Here is a 27,771-nt window from a genome sequence, read left to right as displayed (position 1 = left end):
TCTCAAATGATGTCAGAGGTAGATTGGTAGATGGCGCTTGGAGGCATCAGGAGACATAATCTTCAGGACTTAGGAGTACAGCCCTCTCTCCAGAGCACCATTAAATTTCAAAAACTTTGACTTGTACCTCATCAGTAGACCCCAATGAAACAGTATCTGTTATGAAGCAGAATAATAAAACTTGTCACAATGAGGTACTCTAAGTGACTCTATGCCACCCAAGGTTGCATGCAGAAAAATCTCAACCTTGAAGAGAGTTCATTTTCTCAGTATTGCCTATCTCTTATTATTATACCTGATATGATATTTTTGATAAAACAAAGTGTTCTGTCTCTGTAGTAAGAGCAGAACATCACAGTTAAACAGATATGGAAGATTACCATGTCATTGTGAAAGAAGGCTCTGTTTCATCAAAGAGTTTAACCTCACACCTCTGGCCTTTTCTTCGGTCTGAAGTTGTAAAGTACTTTGGCTCTCCAACCTAGGGAATTGAAGGGAATTGTCATTCCTCCCCTACAGATGGGAAGGTACTTAGGCATAATCAAGGAGTTTCTTTTTGAACATGAAATTCCAAATATAAACAAGGAAAGAATAACTGATAAATGTCTGACATCTGAATGTATTTTCTGCCTCAACTAGGCATACTTAGCTGAACTTGTAAATTACAGACATTTTGAAGAGTGAATAGATATACTCCAGCTTCTTAGGCCTCAGACTCCAAAATATTGGTGCTTCCATTGTCTCCTTCATGGGGTTAAGATAGTGAGAACCACGTGAAGGAACGCACAGGAAAAGCACCATGACTTGATGTCAGTTCTGCAGGAAAAGTTTCAGAGAAGGAGAGCTGGACTCAGAGGCTTTTTCACAGTGTTTAACACAGAGATGATAGATCATTAAAGGACTTGGAGGAAACAACTAACAGTTGGCTGAAATGGCCTAGAAAGTGATTTCATCTGTAATTCATGCAGAGAACCAGATCCTCTATCCTAAACAATTTTCTGCATGTGCTATATTTTGTGAAGGTTTATTTTTGGGGGTGAGGAGTGGAGATGCATGGAGCCACACTTCCAGCCCTTTAAGGTAAACTTTTGAATAGTATACCTTTAAATTTATTTTTTCTCAGTGCCTTTGTCTGTTAAACTGCTAAACTCAGAGCCTGTCAGTTACTGATGGAGCAGAGGTTGTGATACTCTCCTGACTTCCACGGTGCTGTCCTTGCTTCTCACAGCTTGTCACAGCAGCTCCCACCACAGTCCAGTCTTCTCTCACCCTCCCCCCCTCTGAGCCGCTCTGAGAACACATACACAGGCTACCCCTTGGCCTGTTTAAAGAATAGCACAGCTGCTCCTGCCACAAGTTTATCCTTCCTGCTCCTGTCCTTGTCTAGCCCAGGTTTATCTAGACAATGGATCGTGTTTAAGTACAATGGTGCCTGCTGCAGTCAGCAATCAGGAATGATTTTATTTTGTTAGTGACCACAGATAAAATGCTAATTTCCTTTTAATGAGAAATGTTATTTTCTTAATTCAACTTACTACCAAGACATAGAGGAAAAATGCCCCAGCTGGTGTTCTAAGCATTCTAACACGACTCAGATGACAGAGAGTGCCATGCCAAATTGTAGGGAGCTTTGCTACGGTTTTAACTTACTGATTCCTGACTTACCGATCTCACAGCTGCAAGCACATTAATAATCCTCCCATCTAGACTGTGTCCATTTGCGACAATGTCAGCCAATGAGTAATAATCCCGAGACTCTTTAACAGGCAAGTGTATCAAAGAAAGTAACTTGGTGTCCACTTCATAAGGGGAACAAACTTTTACCATTGAGTGATTCTCACTGAGCAATAGTTTATAGTTGCTGCATGAGGAAAACACAGAGTCAGCACACTGTTAGTAAAAATACTCTGGTTCACATTCAATTATACAGCGAGGTGTCGGTCCACACTGACCATCCCAGCATCTGGTAAACATATGCAGGACTGACACATACTCAAGGCCACCAATGTATTGGTAAGGAATGTCAGGCTTCTCTGAGTTACAGTATCAGACCATTTTAAAAAACAAACAAATCATCCTGAGTGAGGTAACCCAATCACAGAAAAACACACATGGTATGCACTCATTGATAAGTGGATATTAGCCCAAATGCTCAAATTACCCTAAATGCACAGAACACATGAATTCAAGGATGACCAAAATGTGAATGCTTCATTCCTTCTTTAAAAGGGGAACAAGAATACCCTTGGGAGGGAATAGGGAGGCAAAGTTTAGAACAGAGGCTGAAGGAACACCCATTCAGAGCCTGCCCCACATGTGGCCCATACATATACAGTCACCAAACTAGATAAGATGGATGAAGCAAAGAAGTGCAGGCTGACAGGAACCGGATGTAGATCTCTCCTGAGAGACACAGCCAGAATACAGCAAATACATAGGCAAATGCCAGCAGCAAACCACTGAACTGAGAATGGGACCCCCACTGAAGGATTCAGAGAAAGGCCTGAAAGAGCTTGAAGGGGCTTGATACTACATATGAACAACAATGCCAACCAACCAGAGCTTCCAGGGACTAAGCCACTACCCAAAGACTACACATGGACTGATCCTGGGCTCCAACTGCATAGGTAGCAATGAATAGCCTAATAAGAGCACCAGTGGAAGGGGAAGCCCTTGGTCCTGCTAAGACTGAACCCCCAGTGAACGTGATTGTTGGGGGGAGGGTGGTAATGGGGGGAGGATGGGGAGGGGAACACCCATATAAAAGGGGAGGGGGAGGGGCTAGGGGGATGTTGGCCTGGAAACCGGGAAAGGGAATAACAATTGAAATGTAAATAAGTAATACTCAATTTAATAAAGATGGAGGAAAAAAGAAATGTAAATTTAAAAATCCAATAAAAAATGAGTAAATCATAGCCTTCCACATGCATAGAGAAATAGCAATGCTTACAACATAACGAGGCTCAGAATATTCAGAGCATATCTGTACTGTAATTTTTTTAGCAACTCTTTTGTATTAAATGTATTTCAGAGACATTTCTATTACCAAAATAAAGGTACCTCGATTAAAAAACCCAGCATGCATATAAACACCATCCAAAACAAACAAACAAACAAAAATCATATTCAATCACTTTTCTTAGAATTCAGACTGTACTAAGAAAGTTATATTTTTGTTTTAAATTTTTACTTATCATTCAAAATAATGAGTTTCATTATGACTCTTTCATATCACTGTATCTTGCTCGTATTCACTCGAGTGACTCGCCCCTCTTCCTCTCCCAAACTGGTCCCCTTTCTCCTCTCATACAGTCCTGCCTCTGCTTTCATGTTCCACACAGGTACACAGACTCACTTTCCCTCCCTCCTTCCCAACTTCCTCTTTCTCCCTTTCTCCTCTTTCTTGCTTGCTTTCTTGATTATACATGAGAGGAAATATGCAACACTTTTGCTTTATCTTTTCTGTTACTGGATTTTGTTCCCAAATCCCCCTTTGTACCCTTTAGGCTTTTCCCCTTTCCCAATAGTCCCCCTTCTACTTTTTTTTTCTTTTCTTTTTTTCAGAGCTGGGAACCCAGGGCCTTGCGCTTGCTAGGCCAGCGCTCTACCACTGAGCTAAATCCCCAACCCGTCCCCCTTCTACTTTTATCTCCCCATATCTCTTTCTTACACACACACGCGCGCGCGCGCGCACATGCACACACACATACACACACCTAAGTTCTGTCTGTCTGAAAGTTATATTTTTAATATTAAAATTGCATACAATATTCATTCTACGTGTATGAAGGTTTGCCTTCATCTCCATGTCTATCCTGTGTGCTGTATGAATGCAGTGCCTGTAGAATCCAAAAGAAGCAAGAGATCCCTTGGGGCTGAGCCACCGATGGTGGTGAGCCACCCTCTGCGCTGGAAATTGAACCTGGGGCCTCAGGAAGAGCTGAGCCATCCTTCCAGCCTCTATATTTTTACTCTTAAAACATCAAATAACGCTATAATATATTTTTCTCAATAATGCATTTTTATATCTGTCTTTAAATAGTTCTTCATTGAAATAATGTTCTTTTAATTCGAAATGTGTATTGAGAATTTTTTCTGTGAGTTCCAATCATACTAGTTGTGGTTTCCTGCCTGAAACAAGCTGTAGTTTCCTTTTTTTAAACAGGGTATAAAAATTCTCTAAAACTTTAGATTTTCAAAGACTGAGATTCCATTGTTTCTTTCTTTAAAAGATTTATTTATTTTATTTTGTGTATACTTTTTTGCCTGCCTATCTGTGAGTCACATAGAATTCAGAAAAGAGTATGAGGCCCTCTGGAACTAGAAGTACATGGCTGTGAGCTCCAAACCAGGATCTGGGAACTGAACTCAGGTCTTCTGAAAGAGCAACCAGTTCCCTTAACCACTGAGCTGTCTCTCTAGCCCCACATGAAGACGTTATTAGCACCACTCTCTAACCACTGTTATTTCTTTGATGAGCCTGATTGCTTTACCTAAGTGCCTGAAGTCAAGAACTCTATTTTGCTTATTTCTGTATTGCTAACATGTGAAGCAGATTCAGAATCTTAGAGTGTAACAGTGAGGAGCTCCCTTTTCCCTGAACCCAATGCTCTCACAAGCCTCCCTCCCAGAGCTCTAGGCCAGTCCCTCCTTCCTCCTTTGCCTTAGTTATTCACAGCATCACCCTTGCCCTGGTCCCTGACTCATCCCTCTGGGACTCATCCTTCACAGCACAGTCCACCTGGTCTTCCTAAGCCACAGAGCAGGACACTGTTTTCCAGCTAAAAGACTTCCTGTTCCTACTCCTCCCTGAGAAGTGAGCATCACTGAGACATGCCTCTGCTTCTCCCTTCACCATTCTGGATTCCAGCTGCACCAGGTTATTAGACTATGAAATTGCTATTTTAGGTGAAAATTTGTTAAATGTCAGCAGTTTCCTGTTACTCAACCTAAAAGTTAATTATTCAAGATATTCTGGAAAATGCCAAGAGGTTTCACATTTGTTGGGTCTGCCAAACATGTCCCTCCACCTCCCATACATATTTACTAAAAATCAATTATTTACCTGACTCTAATCTAAGCATGGGAGAACATTATACAAAATACACTTAATCACATAAGCTCATATATGTGAGCAGGAATTATAAAAACAATCAAATCATCTCAGAATGTGATCAGGATTACAACGCTTAGAGTAGGAAGAAAGTCCTGCTGAGTGGTGAGAGGGTCCATGAGTTAACATTCAACCTGAAGGATCAAAGATTCAAGCAGACAGGCAGAGGGGCTAGGAAGCAGAATGTCAGTGCAGAGTGAGACTAGGTGTTGATGAAAAGGAAAGTCCTCAGTGGCTGCAGGAGATAAGTACAAACAGAAGTCAGAAGAGCCTGCCATACTCAGTTAGAGCCATTCATAGGCCAGCATGGAGTCAGCTGGCACAGAAGTGGCCCTGGACAGAATCTCCTTGGAAGTGAGGCTTCCTCCCACTCCCTACCCCAGTTTTATTTGGGAGCATTGATGAAGGATGGACTACAGGCTATCGATAATGTAGGGTACAAAACCTCTGACTCTCCCCATAAGGTCATGCTCCAAGGGGACCACACTCCAGAGCTTTCTCCTGAGCTCCAGAAGCAGCTCGGCCCCAACCCCATCCTTGCAGGGTTTTCCTAAGAGCCCTCCCTCAATAGGCCACTGCAAAGAATTTTCCCCTCAAGCTCTCCCTCCAGGGGACCTGGCCTAAGACAACGGGCACGTGAGTGGATTGAGCGCTGGATACAATCTTATATGTGTTCCCTGTGTTTATCTTTGTTTAGAGATTTTTTAAAGATTTATTTTTGTCAGTATGTGTTTTCATCTATGGAAGTATAAGCCATTTGTATCCGAGATGTCCACAGAGGCCAGAAGAGGGCATCAGCTTCCCTGGAGCTAGCGGTGCAATATGAATGCTAGAACTGGACGCAGGTCTTCTGCCAGGACAGTCGGTGCTTTAACTGCTGAGCCGTCTCTCCAGTCCCTCTAACTGCTTAGTTTTATTCTAACTAGAGTCTTGTTTTTACAAATCTAAGCTTCCAGACTCCATATCTGAAGATTCTGCATCCACAAACCCAATTAATCACAGATCAAATATTTACAACAACAACACTGTAACCAATACAAATAAAAAACAGTAAAACTACTCAAATTGCACTTACAGGACTTTAGGAGGTGTAAGTAGCAATGTTTTCAGATATAGAGGAAGTTGTTTTTAAGCTGTGTACAAGAGATTTGAGAACCCATGGATTTTGGTAGCCTACATATTTATTTAATCCTACATAGATACCAAGAGAAAATTAGTTTTTTGTGATTATAAAATTATAGATTATGTAATTTATCTTAAAGATAAATATTCTTGGGGTTGGGGATTTAGCTCAGTGGTAGAGCGCTTGCCTAGCAAGCAGAAGGCCCTGGGTTCGGTCCCCAGCTCCGAAAAAAAGAAAAAAGAAAAAAAAAAGATAAATATTCTTTTTTTTTCTTTTTAAGGCTTAAGGGCATCAAATCCCATTACAGATGGCTGTGAGCCACCATGTTGTTGCTGGGAATTGAACTCAGGACCTCTGGAAGAGCAGTCAGTGCTCTTATCCACTGAGCCATCTCTCCAATCCAAAGATAAATATTCTAAGAAAGAATTCAAGATTTTTCAAATTTGAAATAGAGCAACTTCTGAAAGTTTTCTGCAATGTGATATAAAATTATTAATATTATCATTCTAGCACAAAGATTTTTGTTCTCTGAGTGGACAGATATTTACCTAGGAGTTGCAGGGCTAAACCTTTCTTCTCTTTCTGTCTCCTTTCTTTGGATCAGGGGATTTTCAATTATCACTAAAACAGAGGGCAAAGTATGGTAGCATCACAAAATCACCAGAGGATTAAACAGAGTTAAGCAAGCACGACAATGACCTTCACTCTGTCAGTGCCATCCTCCAGGCATCTTTTCATGGCCCTGTGTGAAAAGGGACCCTGGAATGCAGTCATCAATTGGCCCCACAGAGCATTTCCAGGGCAATGCATTGTAAGTCCCAACATGTGACCTATTCTAATATTACTTTATTGATTTTCTTTCATCCAACATTTGATTTGGTTACAACATGACCTTCAATAAAACAAATATTTACCTGACCTTTACTCCACATCTAACTTCACAAACAATCCTTTATTTATCCTCACAGTCATCAACCCATAATATTTTAATACTTAAATTTCTCTCTACACACTGAATGCTCTAGCATTCGTTCAAGGAATATTTATAATTGTACTAGGCCAATCAACTTTTCAGTTTTCTGTCTCCATAGTTCACATTGACAACATTATTCAATTCATATCCCTGGCACATACATGGTACAGCTCTTAAGTACATACTGTTGAGTGCTGTCATCTGACATGTGCAATGTGTGCGGTACTGCAGGATTGGAGAAGAATGGTTTGACTCCCTTCCTCCCTCCTTTTTCCTGTCATAAAGGAGAACTGCAGCACATGCTCTCTTATTTCTTGTCTAAGCTGGAGTTGTCATCTGGTGGTGAAGCTGTATACTTTATACTACTACTCTTTCCTTAACATTCAAAAATGGGTCTCACTTCACGGGTGAGAACCAACAAGACCTTGCTCTTAAAGCCACAGTGTAAATAACTATTAACCCTAATATACGTCTACAGAAAGATACAGGATTATAACGATGATGATGGGCTTAGGCAAGTTGGAACAGGAAATAAACAGAAGATGGCAAAGCATCTCATAGGAGTCGCTCTGCCCCAGGAGCCTGTGGAAGCGGCATGCCTTGCACCATTCTGACAACGCTGGCTTTTTCTCATAAGCATCAGCATAACGGTGTTCTACTCTGTTATGACTGTACTCAGCCACAGCTTATCACAGGGGTAAGACTGTGAAGGAACATTGTCTAAGTGCTGCTGGGCATGGAAGGACAGGCCTCCTGTGATCTCAGCACTTGGGAGGCTGAGGCAAGAGAACTACCACTTGTTCAAAGGGAGTTAGTGACCTAGCAAGTCTCATTCTGTCTCTGTCTCTGTCTCTGTCTGTCTGTCTGTCTGTCTGTCTGTCTGTCTGTCTCTGTCTCTATCTCTATCACTGTCTCTCCTCCCCTGCCTCTCCACTGGCTGCTGCTGCTGCTGTTGTTGTTGTTGCTGTTGTTGTTGCTGTTGTTGTTGTTTGAGACAGAGTCTCACTTCTCTGGCTGACTTGAAACTCAGTATGTGGACTAGACTGGCCTCAAGCTCATAGGGATCCACCTACCTCTGTCTCCCAAGTGCTGGGATTGAAGAAAATCAAACAAACAAAATCACCATGCCTACTTACCACACTCACCAACCTTAAAGTTGTCAGACAGCGAGCGGATGTAGTCTTCACTGCCCCAGGAGGACACATTCACAAAGTGATTTGGTGAGTCACGAATGGTGAAACTAAAGGTGTATCTTTCTGATCCGATATCTGAGGAAAACCCACACTTTTAAATGCCAATGGATATGATGCTGAATACATCATTACTTACCAAATAATCAGTTATTATTATTATGATAATAAAATACTTAAACACATGGTAAAAATTTTCCCTGCTTTATTTTAGCTTTGCTTTTTTAATTTTTGCTTTGTTTTTGAAACAGAGTAGAGCAGGTTAGTCTTGGACTTTTTTTTTTTTTACTTTTTTTTAAGATTTATTTATTATATGTGAGTACACTGTAGCTGTCAGACACACCAGAAGAGGGCATCAGATTCCATTACAGATGGTTGTGGTCCACCATGTGGTTTCAGGGAATTGAACTCAGGACCTCAGGAAGAGCAGCCAGTGCTTTTTTTTTTTTTTTTTTTTTTGGAAGCTGGGGACCGAACCCAGGGCCTTCCGCTTGCTAGGCAAGCGCTCTACCACTGAGCTAAATCCCCAACCCCGCAGCCAGTGCTCTTAACCACTGAGCCATCTCTCCAGCCCAGTCTTGGACTTTGATGATCCTCTTGATTACTAGCAACTAAATTATTCCCTAATGTACATTGTACACTGCACTGTGCTTCCATGTATTTCCAAGTACAGTGTAACGAACAGCCACGGACCTAGATTTCACTATAGGTCTCACTATAGATCTCACTATAGATCTCACTATAGTCTCACTATTGATCTCACTATAATCTCACTATAATCTCACTCTAGATCTCACTATAGTCTCACTATAATCTCACTCTAGATCTCACTATAGTCTCACTATAGGTCTCACTATAGATCTCACTATAGATCTCACTATAGGTCTCACTATGCCCTTTTCTCTCCACAGCTGTGTATTCAAAAGAAAGTGCCGTTCAGGTCTGTCCAACTGTTAGACTTCCTGTTTTTCAATTATTATACACACAGAAACCTGATTGGGTATTGATTATTTCATAGGTGAGATCCAACAAAGTTAAGAAATGCTTTCACCAAAGTCATAATCCATACCTAAATAGCTGTTTCTAAGTAACTTGTATGTGACTAAAGCACCACTAGAGGTCAGCAAGTACACTCTTTTCCAGAATGGAATTTTCCTGTTGCTTTTGTTAATCTGAACAGTAATACACGAGGGATTGCAGAGATAGCTCAACAGGTGAGAGCTCAGCCCTCAACACCCACGTCAAGCAGCTCACAGGGATCCAATACGCTGGGTTCAGTTCCCAGCACCCACATACTGACTCACAACCTTCTGTAACTCCAGTTCCAAAGAATCTGACACCATATTCTGGTCTCTGTAGGGACCAGGCACACACAGACAAGCACTCATATACATAAAATAAATAAAAATGTAAAAATAAAATAAAACCTAATTCTGCTGCTGCATTCCAAGCTGGGTTATATTTGCCACCAAGACCAATTGCTTTTTGTTGTTCTTGTCGCTGTTACCCATGTGGTCATTGCCCTCTCAGTTCTGTCCCTTCTGCCATCTTCTCCCCAATGTGAAGTTGACTCACAGGTCCATCGTACCCGGTCTCATTAGTAGCATCTGGATTGGCTGTGCACAGTGGCACACACCTTTAATCTAGTACTTGGAAGGCAGAGGAAGGCAGATCTCTGAATTTGAGACTAGCCTGGACACTCATAGCTACATAGAAAGACCATGGGGGGGGGGGATTATCTAACTCTTGTATCAGCTGGATTCCCTCTTCATAGGTGCATGTAAGAAAGATCTTAGAACCAGGCAGTGTTGGTGCACAACTTTAATCCCAGCACTCAAGAGGCAGAGGCAAGCAGATCTCTGAATGTGAGGCCAGCCTGGTCTACAAAGCAAGTCCCAGGACAGCCAAGGCCACACAGAGAAACCCTGTCTCAAACAAGAGAGAGAGAAATTTTAGATCACTTAGTGACTAAGGCCAGTAAATTTAGTTCCGAGTTCATACTCTCATACTCTTAGACACTATTGTATCTGATCTTAAGAAACTACAAAATTAATGAATTGATAAATTCAATTATTTGTTAAAACCTTTAAAACAGAGTTGGAGAATATCATATTAAATCATTGAAAATACTATGTCTTCATATATACACTCTTGAATTGAGTATGACCATACATGTAGAAGGCCTGGCCATTGCTCTTAAGGTATTAAACATACTAGAAATTTTAGTCAGTTAGATGTATTTATTTGCAGTAATAAACCATACTTAATAAAAAAATTAAGAAAGAGTTAAATAGAACTCAGCTTTTTCTGTCTGGAAAGCCTTTGACATCTGTTTTCCCAATAACTATTCCGATTATTTTCTGAAAAACAAAAGGGTAACAGAAGACCAATATTAAACACAGATGTAGATGGTAAATTTAATTTCATGGACTTGTTATATTTTACTAGCTTTAAAAAGCATTTTTGACTAGGAAATATATAAATGCATTTATTCCAGACAAACAGCTAACAATCTTCATAAATATTCAGTTCTCTAAGGAATAGTACAAAGTAATGAGACAGTTAACTACCATTACAAATATGATCGTTCACTTAATGTTTGTACTTTATTTCCTGTCACTAGAGGGAGCTGTCAGTCCTTACAGAACTCATCCAAACCACATGGCTAATGAAAGTTAACTTGCCACAGTCTTCAAAGCTTTCCTTTCCACAGGGCTTTCTAACATAAGGCGGCTTAGCTGCCTAATACAAATGTGTTGGCAACAGCGGAGACTGCAACAGGCTTAGACCTTAAAGTTCTAGACTTTAAATCTTGGAGATACTAGCATCTCAAAAGTTCTAGTGCTCTCTTCAGTGAACGCCAAAGAAAAAAGTAAATATTAAAAAGATGCTTTAAGGGGCTGGGGATTTAGCTCAGTGGTAGAGCGCTTACCTAGGAAGCGCAAGGCCCTGGGTTCGGTCCCCAGCTCCGAAAAAAAGAACCAAAAAAAAAATGCTTTAAGAAATAAAAGTACCCTAGAAAAACAAACAAGAAACAAAAGCATCTTTCTGAGAGGAAACTGAGGAAACATTAATGAAGATTCCTAGCAACTGTTTTCAACCTTGCAATAGTTTGTGACATTTAACACAGTCGGGGGCTGGAGAGATGCTCAGCCATGCAGAGCATTGCTGCTCTTGCAGAAGACACCGATGCAGCACCCACATGGCAGCTAACCACTGTGTGTAACTCCAGTTCCAGAGGATCTGACCCCCTCTTCTGGCTCCCGTAGGCACTGCACACATGTGGTGCACAGAACAGATTCAGGCAAAAAGTCCCCAAACACATAAAACAAACATCAGTCAAACACATCCAAACGTTAAATGGTCACATTCCAGCTGAGCTGTCGGTCGTCCTATCACACTCATACACACTTAAAACTCCATATGTGTGCACATCTTACTGAATACTTTGAGGAACATACTAGCGGAAAGCTTGAATAAAACTTTCTAATTGGGGCTGTCGAGGTGGCTCAGTGGGTAAGATCACTGGCTGTATTTCTAGAGAATCCCCTTGCCCACATGGTGTTTTACAGCCATCTGTAACTCCAGTTCCAGAATATCCAATGTTCTCTTCTGATCTCTGCAGATACCACGCACTCACATGTTGCACACACATACAGACAGGCAAAGCATCCATACACATAAAAATAAATAAAGAATTTTAAAATTTTGTAACTGAAAAGACAATTCACGACAAGTTGAGTGGCAGAGACTCCAGTTCTAAGCCCTGCCCTGGAGACCTCTGGCTACCAGGTTCCATCCCTAGACCACTCTAGTGGCCAGACCTGACCCCTTGAGGCAAGTGAGGGGCCAGGCCCCACTCCTGAGGAGCTCTAATGGCCAAACCCAGCACCACCCACCTCAAGCCAGGAAAGTGGCCAGGCACTGCCCCCACACCCCTCACCAATCCTTGAGATTGTCCCAAGGTCAGTTAATAGTCTCTCCACTATAGATCACCCTGGAAAGTTCTGTCTCCACTCCCCAAAAACCCTATACAAACCTTGTGTTCTGCCCAGTTCTCTGCTACTCTCCTGAACAGAGGCGGCCACCCTTTTGGGTTTTCCCCACACAATAAATACTTTGTATGAAGTTTGTTGTGAGATGAGATGTGACTTTGTGATATTCCTTGGTTCCTAACTGCAAGGATACCTTTCCACCCAAGCTGTAACACTGACAACGTGCCCAGCAAATCAGTAATGGAGATATAATGTAATGTTGCCACATAAAGCTTCATAAGCAAATACTTAAATATTAGTAAAATAGTTGTGAAAACCTACCAGATTAGCCATATTTGGATGAAGATCTGAAAGTGCAGTGAAGTTCTTCAGTGCGAAGAACTTAGCCATGCTTTAAATCTGTTTTAGAAAATATAATTTGTATGTATAAATTAAATATTGAAAACCAATAGCAAAAATTTTAAATCTAAAACTTAAAATTAACCAAGGAAGCACTAGATATTATCTCTTGAAAAATTTTGTAACAGTGAAACATGACTAATTCAGATTTAACCTGTAGAAAATAGGTCCAAGGGGGTTGGGGATTTAGCTCAGTGGTAGAGCGCTTGCCTAGGAAGCGCAAGGCCCTGGGTTCGGTCCCCAGCTCTGAAAAAAAGAACCAAAAAAAGAAAATAGGTCCAAGTGCTGAGAAGATTCATTGGAGAAAACATTCATAAGCCTTTTAGCCTAAGTTAGATCTCTGGGACCCATGTAAGAAAGTCACAAGTGGTGGGTCACATCCGCAGCCCCAACAGTCCTGGGTAAGATGGGAACCTGAGATAGGAGAACCACCTAGAAGTTCCAGACTTCCCTAGAATACTTAGCTAGGCAGAAACAAGAGAAATCCTACCTCAAAAAAGGTAGAAGGAGAAAACCGATCCTCAAAAATTGCCTTTGAACTTCACATATGCACCCACTCCCATACAACATCTTACACACACACACACACACACACACACACACACACACAGAGCGCTCTGGGGGTTGAGAAATAGCTCAATAGTCAGGACACTTGCAGCTCTTGCATAGGACCTGAGTTCAGTTCCTAACAAGTACAGCGCAGCAGTTCATAGCCATCTATAAATCTGAGTTCCCAACAAGTACAGCGCGGCAGTTCATAGCCATCTATAAATCTGATGCCCTTTGGTGACTCTACAGGCACTGGGCACACACAAGAAGTGTGGCAAAACCTACACATACATAACAATATATCAATCTTTTAAAAAATCATTCCATAAAATGCCAGACACTTTAGGTTGGCAAAGACAAACTATTTAGTGGGTGAACTATGTGTAAAAATACCCACATACAAACTAAATGGCATCTCCTGAGTTTGATGACTTGGGGGATCTTTCAGATCCCAATATTATTATCTAAAGTATATTCATGACATCAGAGTTTGTTCACCAAAAAAGTTATCACTTGCTTTACCACCTGTTTTGAGAAATACAAATTTAACACAAAATAAAGAGTTAAACATTGAAGGTAAAATATTATATAATTCATCATCAGCTTCTACTTACTACTTTATAATCTCCTTCAGGCTTTTTGAGACAGGGACTCAGCTAAGTCACATTGGCCTTGAAAATGCTAGATATGCTTTTGGTCCTGAACTCCTGATCCTCCCGCCTCTGAGATTAAAGGTATGTGTCTCCACACTTGGCTATACTGCCTCCTTTCCTCAAACTCTAGTGCCATGTCCCCAAGCCATGTCACAGCCATCAAACAAGATACCACCATAACTTGTTTTCTTATTCATTAATGTGTGGGTTGTGTAATAAGCGATTCGGGTTAAGAATCAAATTAAGATCTAGAGCTACGGGGTTGGGGATTTAGCTCAGTGGTAGAGCACTTGCCTAGCAAGCGCAAGGCCCTGGGTTCGGTCCCCAGCTCCGGAAAAAAAAGAAAAGAAAGAAAAAAAAAAGATCTAGAGCTACAGTCACCAGAACTTCTCCCTGAACCCACTCAGGCTCCTAACGGGGAGCAACGAAAGGATAGGGCCAGAAGTGATATCTTACTAGACAGCCTCAGACCACTGAGCTAGGCAACCTTAGTGAAGGTGGAGGGAAGAAGTTATGGTGCTGGAACTCTGCTGGTTTAAGGTTAAGGTAATGCCACTGGTGACTGATAGGAGGCCACGCCTCCACAAGAGACAGAATACTGCAAACATCTCTGACTGCGCTTCTATCTAGGTCTCCCAAATTGCTGCCCTGAGCAGCTGAGCCTGGCTCCAGCTCTAGCAGGGTGACCACAGTCTGATCTGAGTTACATTAGCCCTGGCCGGTTTCTCTGGGACCTTCCTGTTCTTTAATGGTATAACCTTGCCAAACCCCTTGTGTCCCTCTTTCTTTCCTTCAGAGAATGTTGAATTGCTTGGTCCTTCTACTCTGGTGTGAAAGAAGAGGATTCTGTTAACCCTGATGAAAATGAAACACTGCAAGCTTCTAGCTCAGAGGTGGTGTCTAGCTAAGAGGTCATCTGAGAATGTTGGTCAGCTCTTAAGCTCGGGATTTTCTAATTTTGAGGCTCGATCAAATTCTGAGAAATTTAGTCACTTGGAGTAAACGAGTGAACTGTGACCGGAGTGGTAGGGGTAAGTTAGAGCTTTGCTGCACTTATCATGCTGGTGAGTCCAAATATGTTTATGTGTGCACATGGCACTCACACGAGTACGTTAATGCCCTTCTGGACTGCTTGCACTTTTCAGTGTCATGACTGTCCTCCAGGCTGAAAGCTAGGTGTCCTCTATTCCCCTTCACTTCATTGTTGGGAACATTTCTATCCCTTGGTAGGATCATTATGGTGTGTACCTTTGATATCAATATTTGGGAAGTAGAAGTGAGGGAATGAGGAGTTCAAGGCCAGTCTTGGAGATATCAACCCTCGCCCTCCAATACACATACATCGAATTCTGGCCATATATCCCAGGCTGACTTTGAATTTTTTTTAAAAAATATACTTATTTTCTTACTAGGGGGTCGACATGCATGTGAAAGTCATAGGACAGCTGGTGGGAGTTAGTTCTCTCCGTCTACCATGTGGATCCGAGGGATTGAACTCAGTCATCAGGCTTTACAGCAAGCATCTTAATCCACTTAGCCATCTCACTGCTCCTAACTACCCAACCCCAGCAACCTCAGCCTCTAGAATGCTGGAATTCAGGTATGTGACGCTATCTATGGCCGACTTTTTTAAAAAAATGTTCATGGGTGTTTTGCTACACCTATGTCTGTGTGACACTTGTGTGCCTGGTGCCAAAAGAGACCAGAAGGTATCAGATCTCCTGGACCTAGAGTTATAGATGGTTGTGAACCACCCTGAGAATCGAACCCAGGTCATCTGCAGGAGCAGCAAGTGATCTTAACCACTGAGGCCTCTCTCTAGCCCAATATGCCCAATATTCAGTTTCTGTTCTTGAACCTCTCCATCTGTTTGTCTCCTTCACATGAGTTGTTGTCTCGACTTCTCTTCCAACCACCCTCCAGTGCCCTTACTCCCCTAGACCAGAGAATATGTGGGGTTTGGCAGAAGCAGCCCCCTCTTTCCTTTTTCCTCAGTCACAGCACCTCCCAATCTTCCCAGGACAGGCTCTTCTACATTAGTCCCAAGATGAGGCCCTTCCTGCTATACATCCTCTGCTTCTGTCTCCTCGGTAGAAGGCTGCCTCAGAAGATCAGAGCCTAGCTTGTCTCTTCCTCTGTTGTAACCACAAAGGGCTAGGCACTTCAGGGCTAGGCACTTCAGGGCTAGGCACTTCGGGGCTAGGTACTTCGGGGCTAGGCACTTCGGGGCTAGGTACTTCAGGGCTAGGCACTTCAGGGCTAGGCACTTCGGGGCTAGGTACTTCAGGGCTAGGTACTTCAGGGCTAGGTACTTCGGGGCGAGGTACTTCAGGGCGAGGTACTTCAGGGTGTCACACGTAGTTGCTACTAAGTATGTAGACTGAATTAAATGAAGTCCTAAACAAAAATCAGTTTATGATTTGAGGATAATATGGTTACAGCTAACTTTTTTGATAAATATGAATTCTAGTTGATACCTAATACTACCTTTACAGCATTTAAGTTATAGACACGAGTATGGTTTATAGCTTGTTATTCTAGGTAAAAGGAGCTTCCAGAGAACTTGGGAATGACTTTCTGTTTTATTCTACAGATTAATGCTAAGGAAGTTTTCTCCATGATGTTATTTCTATAAAGAGTATCTTTGCGACTTCTCACTACAGACCACAAGTTTTGTAACAATGTTTTATAAGACTAGGATTCCTTTCTCAGTGTAAGAAAACAGTCTCCTTTCTTCCAAACACTCTTGACTTATCCATTAGAAAGTTGGCCTCCTGGTCACCACATTGGAAAAAATCCCAGTGTGGAGAGAGATGAAAGTGTTAGTAACCTTCTATGGTAGTACTATTTACCACTGCTTTTAAAAAGAATAAAAATTTTAAACATAAAAATGTAGGGGAAAAATGTAGGGGGATCAATAAGATGGCCTTATTTCTTTGAAACAGATCCTCTTACTGAAACTGAAGCCAGGCAGGCTGAAGGCTAGCAAGCACCAGTGATCTCTTATGTCCGACACAAACTCCAGCCATGCCCCACTTTTATGTGTATGCTAGGATCCAAATTCATCATATCTGCATCCTTTTGTAGTAAGCTCTTACTCATTGAGCCATCTTCCCATTCCTACTCAGTATTTTAACATGTATTTTAATTATTCTGAGTGTCATTCTGGAAAAGGTAAAATCCTGGAGATGATGAAAAGAACAGTGATAACCAGGGGGTGTTATAGGCAGGAGTAAGGGAAACCAGTGGAACATGGGGTGAGGGAAAGTAATATGTAGGCATATGAATATATATGTTTTACTCAGTATATATTCTATATCATAATACTCTATCCTGATATATTTTCTCCAAAATCCTATATGATATACATACATATCCTGTCCCTATCCTTGAGAACCTGACAGGTTCCCTTCCTCCTTAAAACCCTCTCTCCCAGTTAGATATGGTGACATATCCCTGCGATCTCAGCATTTAGGAAGTGGAGGTAGAAGAATCAAGAGTTCGGGGCTGGGGATTTAGCTCAGTGGTAGAGCGCTTACCTAGGAAGCGCAAGGCCCTGGGTTCGGTCCCCAGCTCCGAAAAAAAGAACCAAAAAAAAAAAAAAAAAAAGAATCAAGAGTTCAAGGCTAACCTCAACTACACAGTGAATTTTGAAGCCACCCTGAGCTACCTGAGACCCTGTCTCAAGAGGAAAGGGAGGGAGGAAGGAAGGATTTGAAAGGAAAGAAAGAGCCAGACAGTTCCGGGAAGATGAAAAGGAAGGAAGAGGAGAGAAAAAGAGAGAGGGAAAAGTAAGAAGGAGAGAAGGAGAAAGGGAGAGAGAGATCATTTTTCTTCATTTCCTCTGATATTTGGAGTGGTGCTGGCTTATAATCCAAAACACAGAAGGCAGAGGCAGGAGAATCACAAGTTCAAAGATAACCTGCACTACATAGAAAGAGCCTGTCTCAAAAAAATAAACAAAATACTAAAAAGGCCTGTCTGTCTCTGCAATTTTATTTGTTTGGGGGTTTTTTTTTGTTTTGTTTTGTTTTGTTTTTTCAAAACAGGGATTCTCTGTGTTGCTCTGGCTACCCTGGAACTCGTGCTGGTCTGGAACTCAGAGATCTGCCTGCCTCTGCCTCCCGTCTTGCATATGCTGGAATTAAAGGTGTGCATCACCACTACCCTGCTACCGGATTCATTCTTGTCCTGGAGAACCTGACAGGGTGAGGACGTGGAGAGAAAGCATCCATGTGAGGCATCTGACTGGATAGAACCTGACCTCGAGGGACATGGTGACCTAGGACACTAACATCCTGGGACCCTGATAGCGAGAGGCTTGACAGGAAATGGACCGTCTGGAAGGGAGCTGACAGGAGGGGACAGGCAGGGTAGAACCCGACTACAAGTAAACCGGCGAGGAAGAAGAGACGGGGAAGGAGAGACACGAATGAATGAGTCCTGACTGGAAGGAACCTGACAGACTGAGAGCAGCGCGCTCGGCTGTGAACCTTCGGGACGTCGGCGCGTGCGATGCCGCGCGGGTTTCCTCTCAGCTCAGGCACAAGCCCTAAGAACTGGGGCGTGGTCCCGCGCCGTCGAATGGATGCCACAGCAGGCAGTCAGAGTCGCAGCTCACCGGATACTTCCGGGCCAGCTAGGTGATCCACCGGGTTCCAACTGACGCAGGTCACGCTCTACGACTTCCCACAGCAGGGCTGGCGAACCACCTGGAGTCGGCGACCGTTAGCAAGAGGCCCCGCCCCACCGCTTACTGGCCCCGCCTCCGCGACTCACTGACTCCGCCTCCATCGCTTGTTGACCCCGCCCCGGCCGCGCCCTGACTCCGCCCCTATGCTTGCAGGTCTCACTGGAAATTCACAGTTCCAGGAGAGACGCAGTCCTTTCCTGGAACTGGAGGACTTCGTTCGGACTTAGGTGGTGGAGGGCAAGTCAAAGACAGGAGCGGCGCCCAAGCACAGGTGCGAGTGAAAGGGAGAAGTCACTAAGCGAGCTAGACATTTGCAGCAGTTCTCTGGTTGGGATCCAGACTAGTGTCTCAGGCTGTCCCCGTGCAGACACTAAATTACCTTAAGGGAAATGTTCCCAATTTAAAGCAGAAAAATGAACTGAGGGGTTGGGGATTTAGCTCAGTGGTAGAGCGCTTGCCTAATAGGCAACCAGAGCTCCCCGGGACTAAACCACCATCCAAAGAGTACACATGGACTGACCCATGGCTCCAGCTGCATATGTAGCAGAGGATGGCCTTGTCGGGCACCAATGGAAGGAGAAGCCCTTGGTCCTGCCAAGGTTGAACCGCTAGTGTAGGGGAATGTGGGAGGGGTGGAAAGGGAGAGATGGGGAGGGGAACACCCTTAGAGAAGAAGGGGAGGAGGATGGGATAAGGGGCTTATGTCCGGGGAACCAGGAAAGGGAATAACATTTGAAATGTAAATTTAAAATATCCAATAAAAATTTTAAGAATAGGGGTTTGGGATTTAGCTCAGTGGTAGAGCGCTTGCCTAGGAAGAGCAAGGCCCTGGGTTCGGTCCCCAGCTCCGAAAAAAAGAACCAAAAAAAAAAAATTTTTTTTTAAGAATAAAAAAACCTATAAGATTGTGGAAGAGGAAATAGTCAGGTGCTATTATTAAGGGAGTCACCCCTGGTGGTACCATGTACTGCATATAATAATATGTAAAATAATAGTATGTGAAAATACCGCAGTATTGTATAAAATAGATAATATTATTTGGGGGCAGGGACCTCAAGACGTCTCGCTATGTAGTTCTGGCTGTCCTGGAACTCACTATGTAGACCCGCTGACCTAATAACGTACACACATACACACTAAATAAATAATGTTATTCCGATATTTGTTCAAGTATCTCTTTTTTATTGTTTCTGTATTGTTTTGATTTTGAGACAGGATCCCAAGCAGCCTGGCCTGGCCTCAAACTCACCACGTAACCTAGAATGATCTTGAACTTCTGACCCTTCTTCCACCTACTAAGTGCTGGGATCGTCTGCACACAACAGCTTCTTTCTGTCTTTCTTTTTAACATTTTCTTTTTTTTCAATTTCCTTTCTTTTTAATTTGTGTGTGTGTGTGTGTGTGTGTGTGTGTGTGTGTGTGTGTGTGTGTGTGTCACAGATCAGAAGACAACTTGCAGGAACCATGTCTCCTCTTTTATACCACTTGAGTCCCAGGGCTGGAACTCAGGTCATCAGGCTTGGCAACAAGCTCCTTCCTCCGCTGAGCCATTTTGCTGGCCCAAGTCTTTGTCTTTAAAGGGACATAAAATCTTGATTTTTTCCCCCAGAGAATAAACTGGCATTTTAAGACAATTTTTTGAAAAATATTTTTAAAATGAAGAAATCTTTATACATTTTAAGAAGTCTCCAAGAGTAAATAAAGAAAATATCCAAAAAAGAAAAAAAGAAGTCTCCATGAAAGAATATTTTACAATTTTGCTTGCATTTTGTGGTATTTTAGTAAATTAACTTTGCTGAAAACTGCATGAGATTAAGTCAGCAGAATCTGTTTCATGGGGATACCACAGGCTTTTCTTAAGATACAATGTTTCAAAATGCAAACCCAGAATCCTGGCATTGTTTACATTAGTAATAAAAATGGGGATATCTTTTTTGGACAAAGAATTGTTTTCCTATATTGGTTCAGAAATTCTGTGTAATTGGCTTGTTCTTTACAAAAGGATTGGCCTGTCAATATATTTTGGATGTACATGAGCAAAAACAGGAACAAGGAAAGCCTGGAGCTTGCCACTTGCAGTAGAAGTCAGGAATGAGTGAGTAAAGGTCAGAGTTGAAATAGACTGCATATCCGGCTGAAGAAATGGTGGGTGGCTCTGTCACCACCTCCCTAGAGCACAACAGCTGTCAAACCATCAAGGAGCTTGTCACCGAAGGGAGATGGGGAAATATAATATGTGTGTGTGTGTGTCTGTGTGTCTGTGTGTGTACAGACGTGTAATAAACTTTACACATACTAATCAGTAGGAAAAAAGTGAACAGGTATTTAATGAATTACAAGACAACCTTGTAATTACAAAAACTTTAATATTGATCCCATATCTGCAAGAGCTGCAATTATTTTTTTAATTTTGTAATTATATTTATGTACAGAAAACTTAAGTGTACATTTAACCCAGTTTAATGGCGAGTTCTCTAGCCTTCGCCTTTTCCAGCTTGGCAATGCGAGCCACAGACTTAGGACCCAGGACGTTGCCTCCCCAGTGGCGGCAGATCTCGCCATATCTGTCATTATAATTGGTCCTAATAGCTTCCACCAGCCTATCCAGAGCACCCTTGTCTTCCGAGTTGAGCTGTGTGAAGGCAACAGTGGTGCACGTCTTCCTGTGGACCAGGCGTCCAGTCTGGCCTTTCCCTTGATGATGCAGTAGGGCACTCCCATCCTTCGACACAGGGCAGGCAGGAAAACCACCAGCTCAATGGGGTCTACATCACCGGCAATCACCACCAGTTGAGCCTTCTTCTTCTCCACCAAGGTGGTGACTGTTTTGACCTAAGGACAGGTGATCTCTTAGTTGGGACGTCCCCTTTGCCAGCAGCTTTCTTCTCAGTGCGGGCCAGCTTCTTCTCCTGCTTTGTCTCTGGCCTGTACTTGTGGACAAGCTTAAGCAACTGAGTCGCTGTTTGCCTCTCCAGGGCCTGGGGAAACTGACTGATAGCAGGAGGTACTGTATGAGTCGCTTATAGAGGATGGATCTTTGCTGCTGCAGCCTGATGTAGGGGGGCCATTTGAACAAACATGTGAGATCTCTTTTGGGCTGGGTGTCCTACCCAATGCCGAAGTTCTTGGGCCTTTTCTCAAAGAACTGACCGCCTTTTTGGCCTCCTGTTTCTTGACCATGGCAGGGGCCGGGACCACTTTCTTCCCCTGGGCCTTCTTTCCTTTGGGCATCTTGCTTGGCTGGAGGAGAGAGAAAGAAGCGGGAATTGTGGGTGATAAGTAAGTGGCTGAGGAGATCGTGAGACAAGAGCTGCGATTATAATAGCTCAACTACTGGTGGCATAATTACCTCACGCCTACTAGAGATTAGCCAACTTTTTTAAAAAAGATATATTTTATTTATTTTATGTATGAGTGCTCTCTCCGTGTACAGCTGCATGCCAGAAGAGGGCATCAGATCCTACCACAGATGGTTGTGAGCCACCATGTGGTTGCTGGGAATTGAACTCAGGACCTCTGGAAGAGGACCCAGTGCTCTTAACCACCGAGCCATCTTTCCAGCCCTGGGACTGGTCAACTTTAATTTGATTATAGATGTGTTGACACAGATAGTTTTTTATAAAGCTTTACAAATCTTTGAGAAAAGGGACAATGTAACCTGTCAAGGAGCTTGTGAGAACCAGATACAGAGATCAAGTTCAGAGGTAAATTGAAGCAATTTAAGAGCTACAGAGAGAATGAAAAGGACACTCGCAGACGATGGATTCAAGGCTGTCTTAAGAAGGAAGGGAGTGGGCTGGAGAGATGGCTCAGTGGTTAAGAGCACTGATTGCTCTTCCAGAGGTTCTGAGTTCAAATCCCAGCCACTACATGGTGGCTCACAACCATCTGTAATGAGATCTGATGCCCTCTTCTGGTGTGTCTGAAGACAGCTAATAAATCTTTTTTTTTTTAAAGGGGGGAGGGTTGGGGATTTAGCTCAGTGGTAGAGCGCTTGCCTAGCAAGCACAAGGCCCTGGGTTCGGTCCCCAGCTCCGAAAAAAAGAAAAAATAAAGCACTGATTGCTCTTCCAGAGGTCCTGAATTCAAATCCCAGCAACCACATGGTGGCTCACAACCATCTGTAATATACATTAGATAAATAAAAATTAAAAAAAAAAGAAGGAAGGGAGTTCCTGTGGAACAAGGTAGCAACATGAGAATAAAGGACCCAAGGACATTCTAGAAAATTCCGTAAGCCCGTAATCACAGCATCGGGATTCGGGGGTGAGAGGATCTGTAGTTCAAAGTCATCCTGGGTGCTCTCTTAATTTGCTCTCTGTTTCTGTGATGAGCACCATGACCAAATGCAGCTTGGAGAGAAAAGGGTTTTGTGACTTACACTGTGACATCGCATTTCTATGGTCAAAGGAAGTCAGGGCCAGAACCTGGTCTGGAACTGAAGCGGAGCATGGCCTGCTCTTCCTGGCTTGCCCAGTTTGCTCTCTTCCACCCCCAGAGAGAGAAACGCTTCCATATCAATCGGCTGTCAAGAAAATGCCCTGCAGCCTGGCCCACGAGTCAATCTTATGGCATTTTCTCATAGATGCCAGGGAGTTTCCATCCCACTAGGTCTCAGCTGAAGGATGACCGTAGCTTGTGTCAACTTGGCAGAAACCAGCCAAGCAAGCACGGGTGTGTCATCTAGTTTGAGCGGTGCGTTATCTGGGCAGCATTAGCTCCTGTCTTCAAGTAAGAAAAGAGAAAGAATAAAAGTTATACAAACTGCCAAGTCAAGATTCAGGGCTGTGAAGGAAGAAGAGGATCCCGACCCCATACCCAAATCCAAATACCTGTAGATAAAAGCAAGCCAGACATAGTGGTTCACACCTTTGATCCTAGCACTCAGGAGCAGAGACAGGCAGATCTCTGGAGGTTCCAGGCCAGCCTGAGATCCAGGACAGGGCTACACAGAGAGACAGATGATGATGAGGAGGAGGAGGAAGAGGAGGAAGAGGAGGAAGAGGAGGAGGAGGGAGAGGAGGGAGGATGACGACGACGATGAGGATGATGATGATACTAATAATCCAACCTAACACACACGTGTCATACAGTCACATACAGAAATAAAAATTTTAAATTGTTTTAAAAGAAAATAAAGCGGGCTGGAGAGATGGCTCAGTGGTTAAGAGCACTGACTGCTCTTCCAGAGGTCCTGAGTTCAATTCCCAGCAACCACATGGTGGCTCACAACCATCTGTAAAGAGATCCGATGCCCTCTTCTGGTGTGTCTGAAGACAGCTACAGTGTACTCATATACATAAAATAAATTAAATAAATAAAAAAGAAGAAAAAAAAGAAAATAAAGCAAATAGGCACCAGGTTTGGAATACTTTAGTATCTACGGACCTCCGTGTGCATGTGTGTATGTGCATGTGTGTATGTGCGTGTGTGTGTGTGTGTGTGTGTGTGTGTGTGTGTAAGTGAACTTGGAGGCTAGATGTGTGAATAAAAGTGAATTTGGAGAGATATCTCAGAAGTTAGTAAGTAGTACTTAACTGGCACACACATAACTATTCACACTGGAACTCTAGTCCCAGTGTCTCCCGTGCCTTCTTCTGACCTCCACAGGCACACATATGAGGAACAGAAACATGCAGGCAAAACATCTACACATACAGAAGTAAATAAAGGTCCTGAAAAAGGGAACTCGCTTAATTTTTCTATGTGGGCGTCTGTGTGTGTGTGTGTGTGTGTGTGTGTGTGTGTGTGTGTGTGTGTGTGTGTGTGTAAGTGAACTTGGAGGCTAGATGTGTGAATAAAAGTGAATTTGGAGAGATATCTCAGAAGTTAGTAAGTAGTACTTAACTGACACACACATAACTATTCACACTGGAACTCTAGTCCCAGTGTCTCCCGTGCCTTCTTCTGACCTCCACAGGCACACATATGAGGAACAGAAACATGCAGGCAAAACATCTACACATACAGAAGTAAATAAAGGTCCTGAAAAAGGGAACTCGCTTAATTTTTCTATGTGGGCGTCTGTGTGTGTGTGTGTGTGTGTGTGTGTGTGTGTGTGTGTGTGTGTCTGTCTGTCTGTCTGTCTGTCTGTCCGTCCGTCTGTCTGTCTGTCTCTGTTGGTCGGTCTGGTCTGGTCTGTATATATAGTCACCATGGAATCTCTCTCTGTCTGTCTGTCTTTGTGTGTCTGTCTGTGTGTGTCTCTGTGTGTGTCTCTGTGTGTCTGTGTGTCTGTCTCTCTGTGTGTGTATGTGTCTGTCTGTGTGTCTGTCTGTCTGTCTGCTCTGTATATATATACAGTCACCATGGCATCTGTGTGGATATCATGAGACAGCTCACCAGAATTGGTTTTCTTCTTCTGCCATGGGCATGCTTGGGACAGAACTCAGGTCGTGAGGCTTGGCAGCAAGCCCCTTTACTCTCTGAACTGTTTCACGAGCTCCAAATGTTTCTGGGAGGAGACCCAACAAAGTTGTTTAAGTTTGAGAAAAAGGAAGGGACTTCTCAAACCGAGTCCTCCTTCAAGAGGCATAAACAGCATGAGGACAGGTACCACTGTGCTGTGCATTACATGGTAGTCATGACTCAGGTCCTCTAGGGAGCATTTAGAAGTGCTGTCTTGAATGAAGTCACTGTATCGTGACGAATGACAGCTCCGACTCAGTTTGATCTGGGAGTCCAAAACGACTTCAGGTAAAATAAACATGTTTGCAGTCTGGGGTATAAAGCCCAGTGGTGACGCTACTGTGTGCCATGCACAAAACCCAGGGCTCCATCCCTAGGACCTTAATAAAGAAAACAAATGCCAGGAAACTGCACAAGAGGATGGCCCCTTGGGTCAGTACAGAACACACCAGACACCAAATCCCCAAAGGGGAGACAACAATTCGCAGCAAGCAATCGAGCTTGTTTGTTTGTTGTTGTTGTTGTTTGTTGGTTGACTTTGGGGATTGTTTTGGGTTTTTTTGTTTGTTTGTTTTTTGCAAGAGTGGGTTTTTAAGGAAAAGGAGGGAGTCTGTGTTATGGTGAGTTGGTAAGCCCTGATTGGATATGCTAGCCAAATAATGAATTCTGATTGTTGGACCTTGATGTTTTGTCTCAGGAATGAGTCAATGGCCAAATAAGGAAATGGACCCCGAGGGCGAGCGTTAGGACTGTAGTCTAATGTTCTTTAGCAAGGGGGAGAAAGGTAAAAGGGGACATCTGTCAGTGCCATGTTTGCCAGGCCCTTCAGGGACTACCTGGGATCCTGAGAAACTATCTGCATACCTCATATCCTTGGCAAAAAGTGACCAAAGTGAGGGGAGCTGCCAAGCACAAAAGACTCGTTCGATCTTTAAACTACTGCTGAGAAGAGCAAACAGATTACTTCTCAATGTGCTGAATCCAGTGTGTAGTCATCGGGACCCCTTTGTCTTAACTTCTCTAGACGACAGGTGCTGAAATGTGGGAATAAACGGGGTTTCTTGGGAGGATCTATCCACCGTGTATGGTGGGAAGTGAAAGTCAGGTTGCGTCTGTTCAAAAGCTCAGATTGGCTGATAATTAGCGGTGTCACTTAGGACTCTGAACTTCATCTTCCTCACCTGTCAAACGAAAGGTTTGGGCAAACTCAACGGAATGAGAATTAGTCCAAAAGTGCACACCCCGTGGGAATTATGGGGTGTGTGCTTGCTTCTGTATTCAACCTCCCTCTTCCTAGAGCGGAGCTTTTGAAATCACATTCACCTCAGAACCAGCACCCCCCCGTTGTTCATGTGGCGCCTTGAGTCTGCTGGGCAAATCAGCTAACAATTGCATCGTGGGGTGCTGTCCTCTAGGCATTTGACACAGAACAGCCATGCTTGCCCGCACCCTTGAGCCCCTGGTAGGAGTCGGGGAGAGCCCTCGGCCATCGGAGCCTCACTGAGCCTCTGCGACCCCTCCCAGCTGTCTGTAATTCTGCCACAGCTGTGCATGATCTTGATTTGAGAAGGATGGGAGGTTAAAAGAAGCAGAGACTCTAGGAAGCTTTTGAGAGGTTATTACCCATGCTGGGGTGGGACTTTTCCATGACACAGCCGTTCTGAGATCACCCCTGCTCCTGTAAGTGACCTCCTCACCCACACTTCTGTAAGTGACCCCTCATGCACGCTCCTGTAAGCTGTCCAACAAACTCTGACTCACAACGATGAAATTAGATGGAATCGTTACTTGGTCTGTTGTTACTGCCCTATCTCGAGTGAACGCTTGCTCGGGTCTCTCCAGGCAACATTAACACAACAAACTGCAAATATTTTTGGACCTCTTAGCACAAGGGGGAAGGGGCACTCACTGTGTTTGGATGCTGGGAGCCACGATGAGAGCTGGGCTGGAAAGCGGTCTGCCGTTGGCTTTCTCGTCTTTAGTTTGCTACATGATCTTAGCGGATCCTTTTAACATCTCTGATCATGACCTGTAAAACGTAGATAAGCAGAATCCTTGGTGTTCTGAGATGCGATGGATGGAAAAACAGGAAAAGCTACATTCGGTGGCTGGAGTCCCTGAAATGTCACATGACACCATACCTATTGACCCGGCTTCAGCAGTCCCGTCTTTCAGAGGGCATTTTCCCCTAAACTAAGTAGAGATTCCATTACACAGAAGAGGCAGAGAAACGTGGCTGAGGGCGGATGAGTTTCCCCTAGGAAGAGGTTGTCATTTCCCTGTGGAGATGGCGCAAAGCCCCGCAGCCTGAGTGACATTCTGTGAGTGTCCCTAACTTCCACTCAGGAGACAAGAGCCAATTCTCTGGGGTTTTTTGTTTGTTTGTTTGTTTTTTGTCTTGTTTTGTTTTGTTTTGTTTTTGCATCGATTTCCTGACCCTATTTGGGGGCAGGGGGAATCTTGGGGTGCAACCCAAGCTGGCCTTGTTTTCCTGATCCTTCCCTGAGTGATTTCAACATGCCCAGCCTTTTTCTGACATCTTAAATTGCCATATTTTTCTCTTTACCTTTTTCCTTTATTTTGTCCTCAGTTGTCTATTAAAAAGTAGAAAGCAGGGGTTGGGGATTTAGCTCAGTGGTAGAGCGCTTGCTTAGCAAGAGCAAGGCCCTGGGTTC

The 27,771-nt window shown here is 43.4% G+C and overlaps 1 protein-coding gene and 1 long non-coding RNA gene across 6 annotated transcripts in view; both read right to left on the bottom strand.

The window, feature by feature from the left end:
- The window catches only part of Meiob (meiosis specific with OB-fold), a 31,365-nt gene extending 12,612 nt beyond the window's left edge, over positions 1-18,753 (bottom strand). For 2 of the 5 annotated variants that reach the window (XR_015631003.1, XR_015631004.1), the window contains exons 1-7: positions 18,617-18,753; positions 12,716-12,793; positions 10,702-10,759; positions 8,346-8,477; positions 6,785-6,857; positions 1,666-1,861; positions 381-481 (exon numbers count right to left, since the gene is read on the bottom strand). Coding sequence is in view for 3 of the 5 variants with exons in the window: in XM_087574262.1 (XP_087430388.1) it covers positions 381-481; positions 1,666-1,861; positions 6,785-6,857; positions 8,346-8,477; positions 10,702-10,759; positions 12,716-12,784 (629 nt within the window). In the remaining 2 variants the exon portion in view is untranslated. 5 annotated transcript variants of the gene reach the window in all.
- Positions 18,754-21,037: 2,284 nt separating this feature from the next.
- LOC148002787 (uncharacterized) lies at positions 21,038-27,344 on the bottom strand. Its single transcript, XR_015631480.1, has 3 exons — positions 27,238-27,344; positions 27,006-27,125; positions 21,038-21,928 (listed from the first exon to the last, which is right to left on the bottom strand). It is a non-coding gene; the product is annotated as an uncharacterized LOC148002787 (long non-coding RNA).
- Positions 27,345-27,771: the final 427 nt, after the last annotated feature.

The sequence above is a fragment of the Rattus norvegicus genome, chromosome 10 (genome assembly GCF_021556685.1).
Source record: "Rattus norvegicus strain SHRSP/BbbUtx chromosome 10, alternate assembly SHRSP_T2T, whole genome shotgun sequence".
Taxonomy (NCBI): Eukaryota; Metazoa; Chordata; class Mammalia; order Rodentia; family Muridae; genus Rattus; species Rattus norvegicus.
This window is presented reverse-complemented; position numbering and strand designations above follow the sequence as displayed.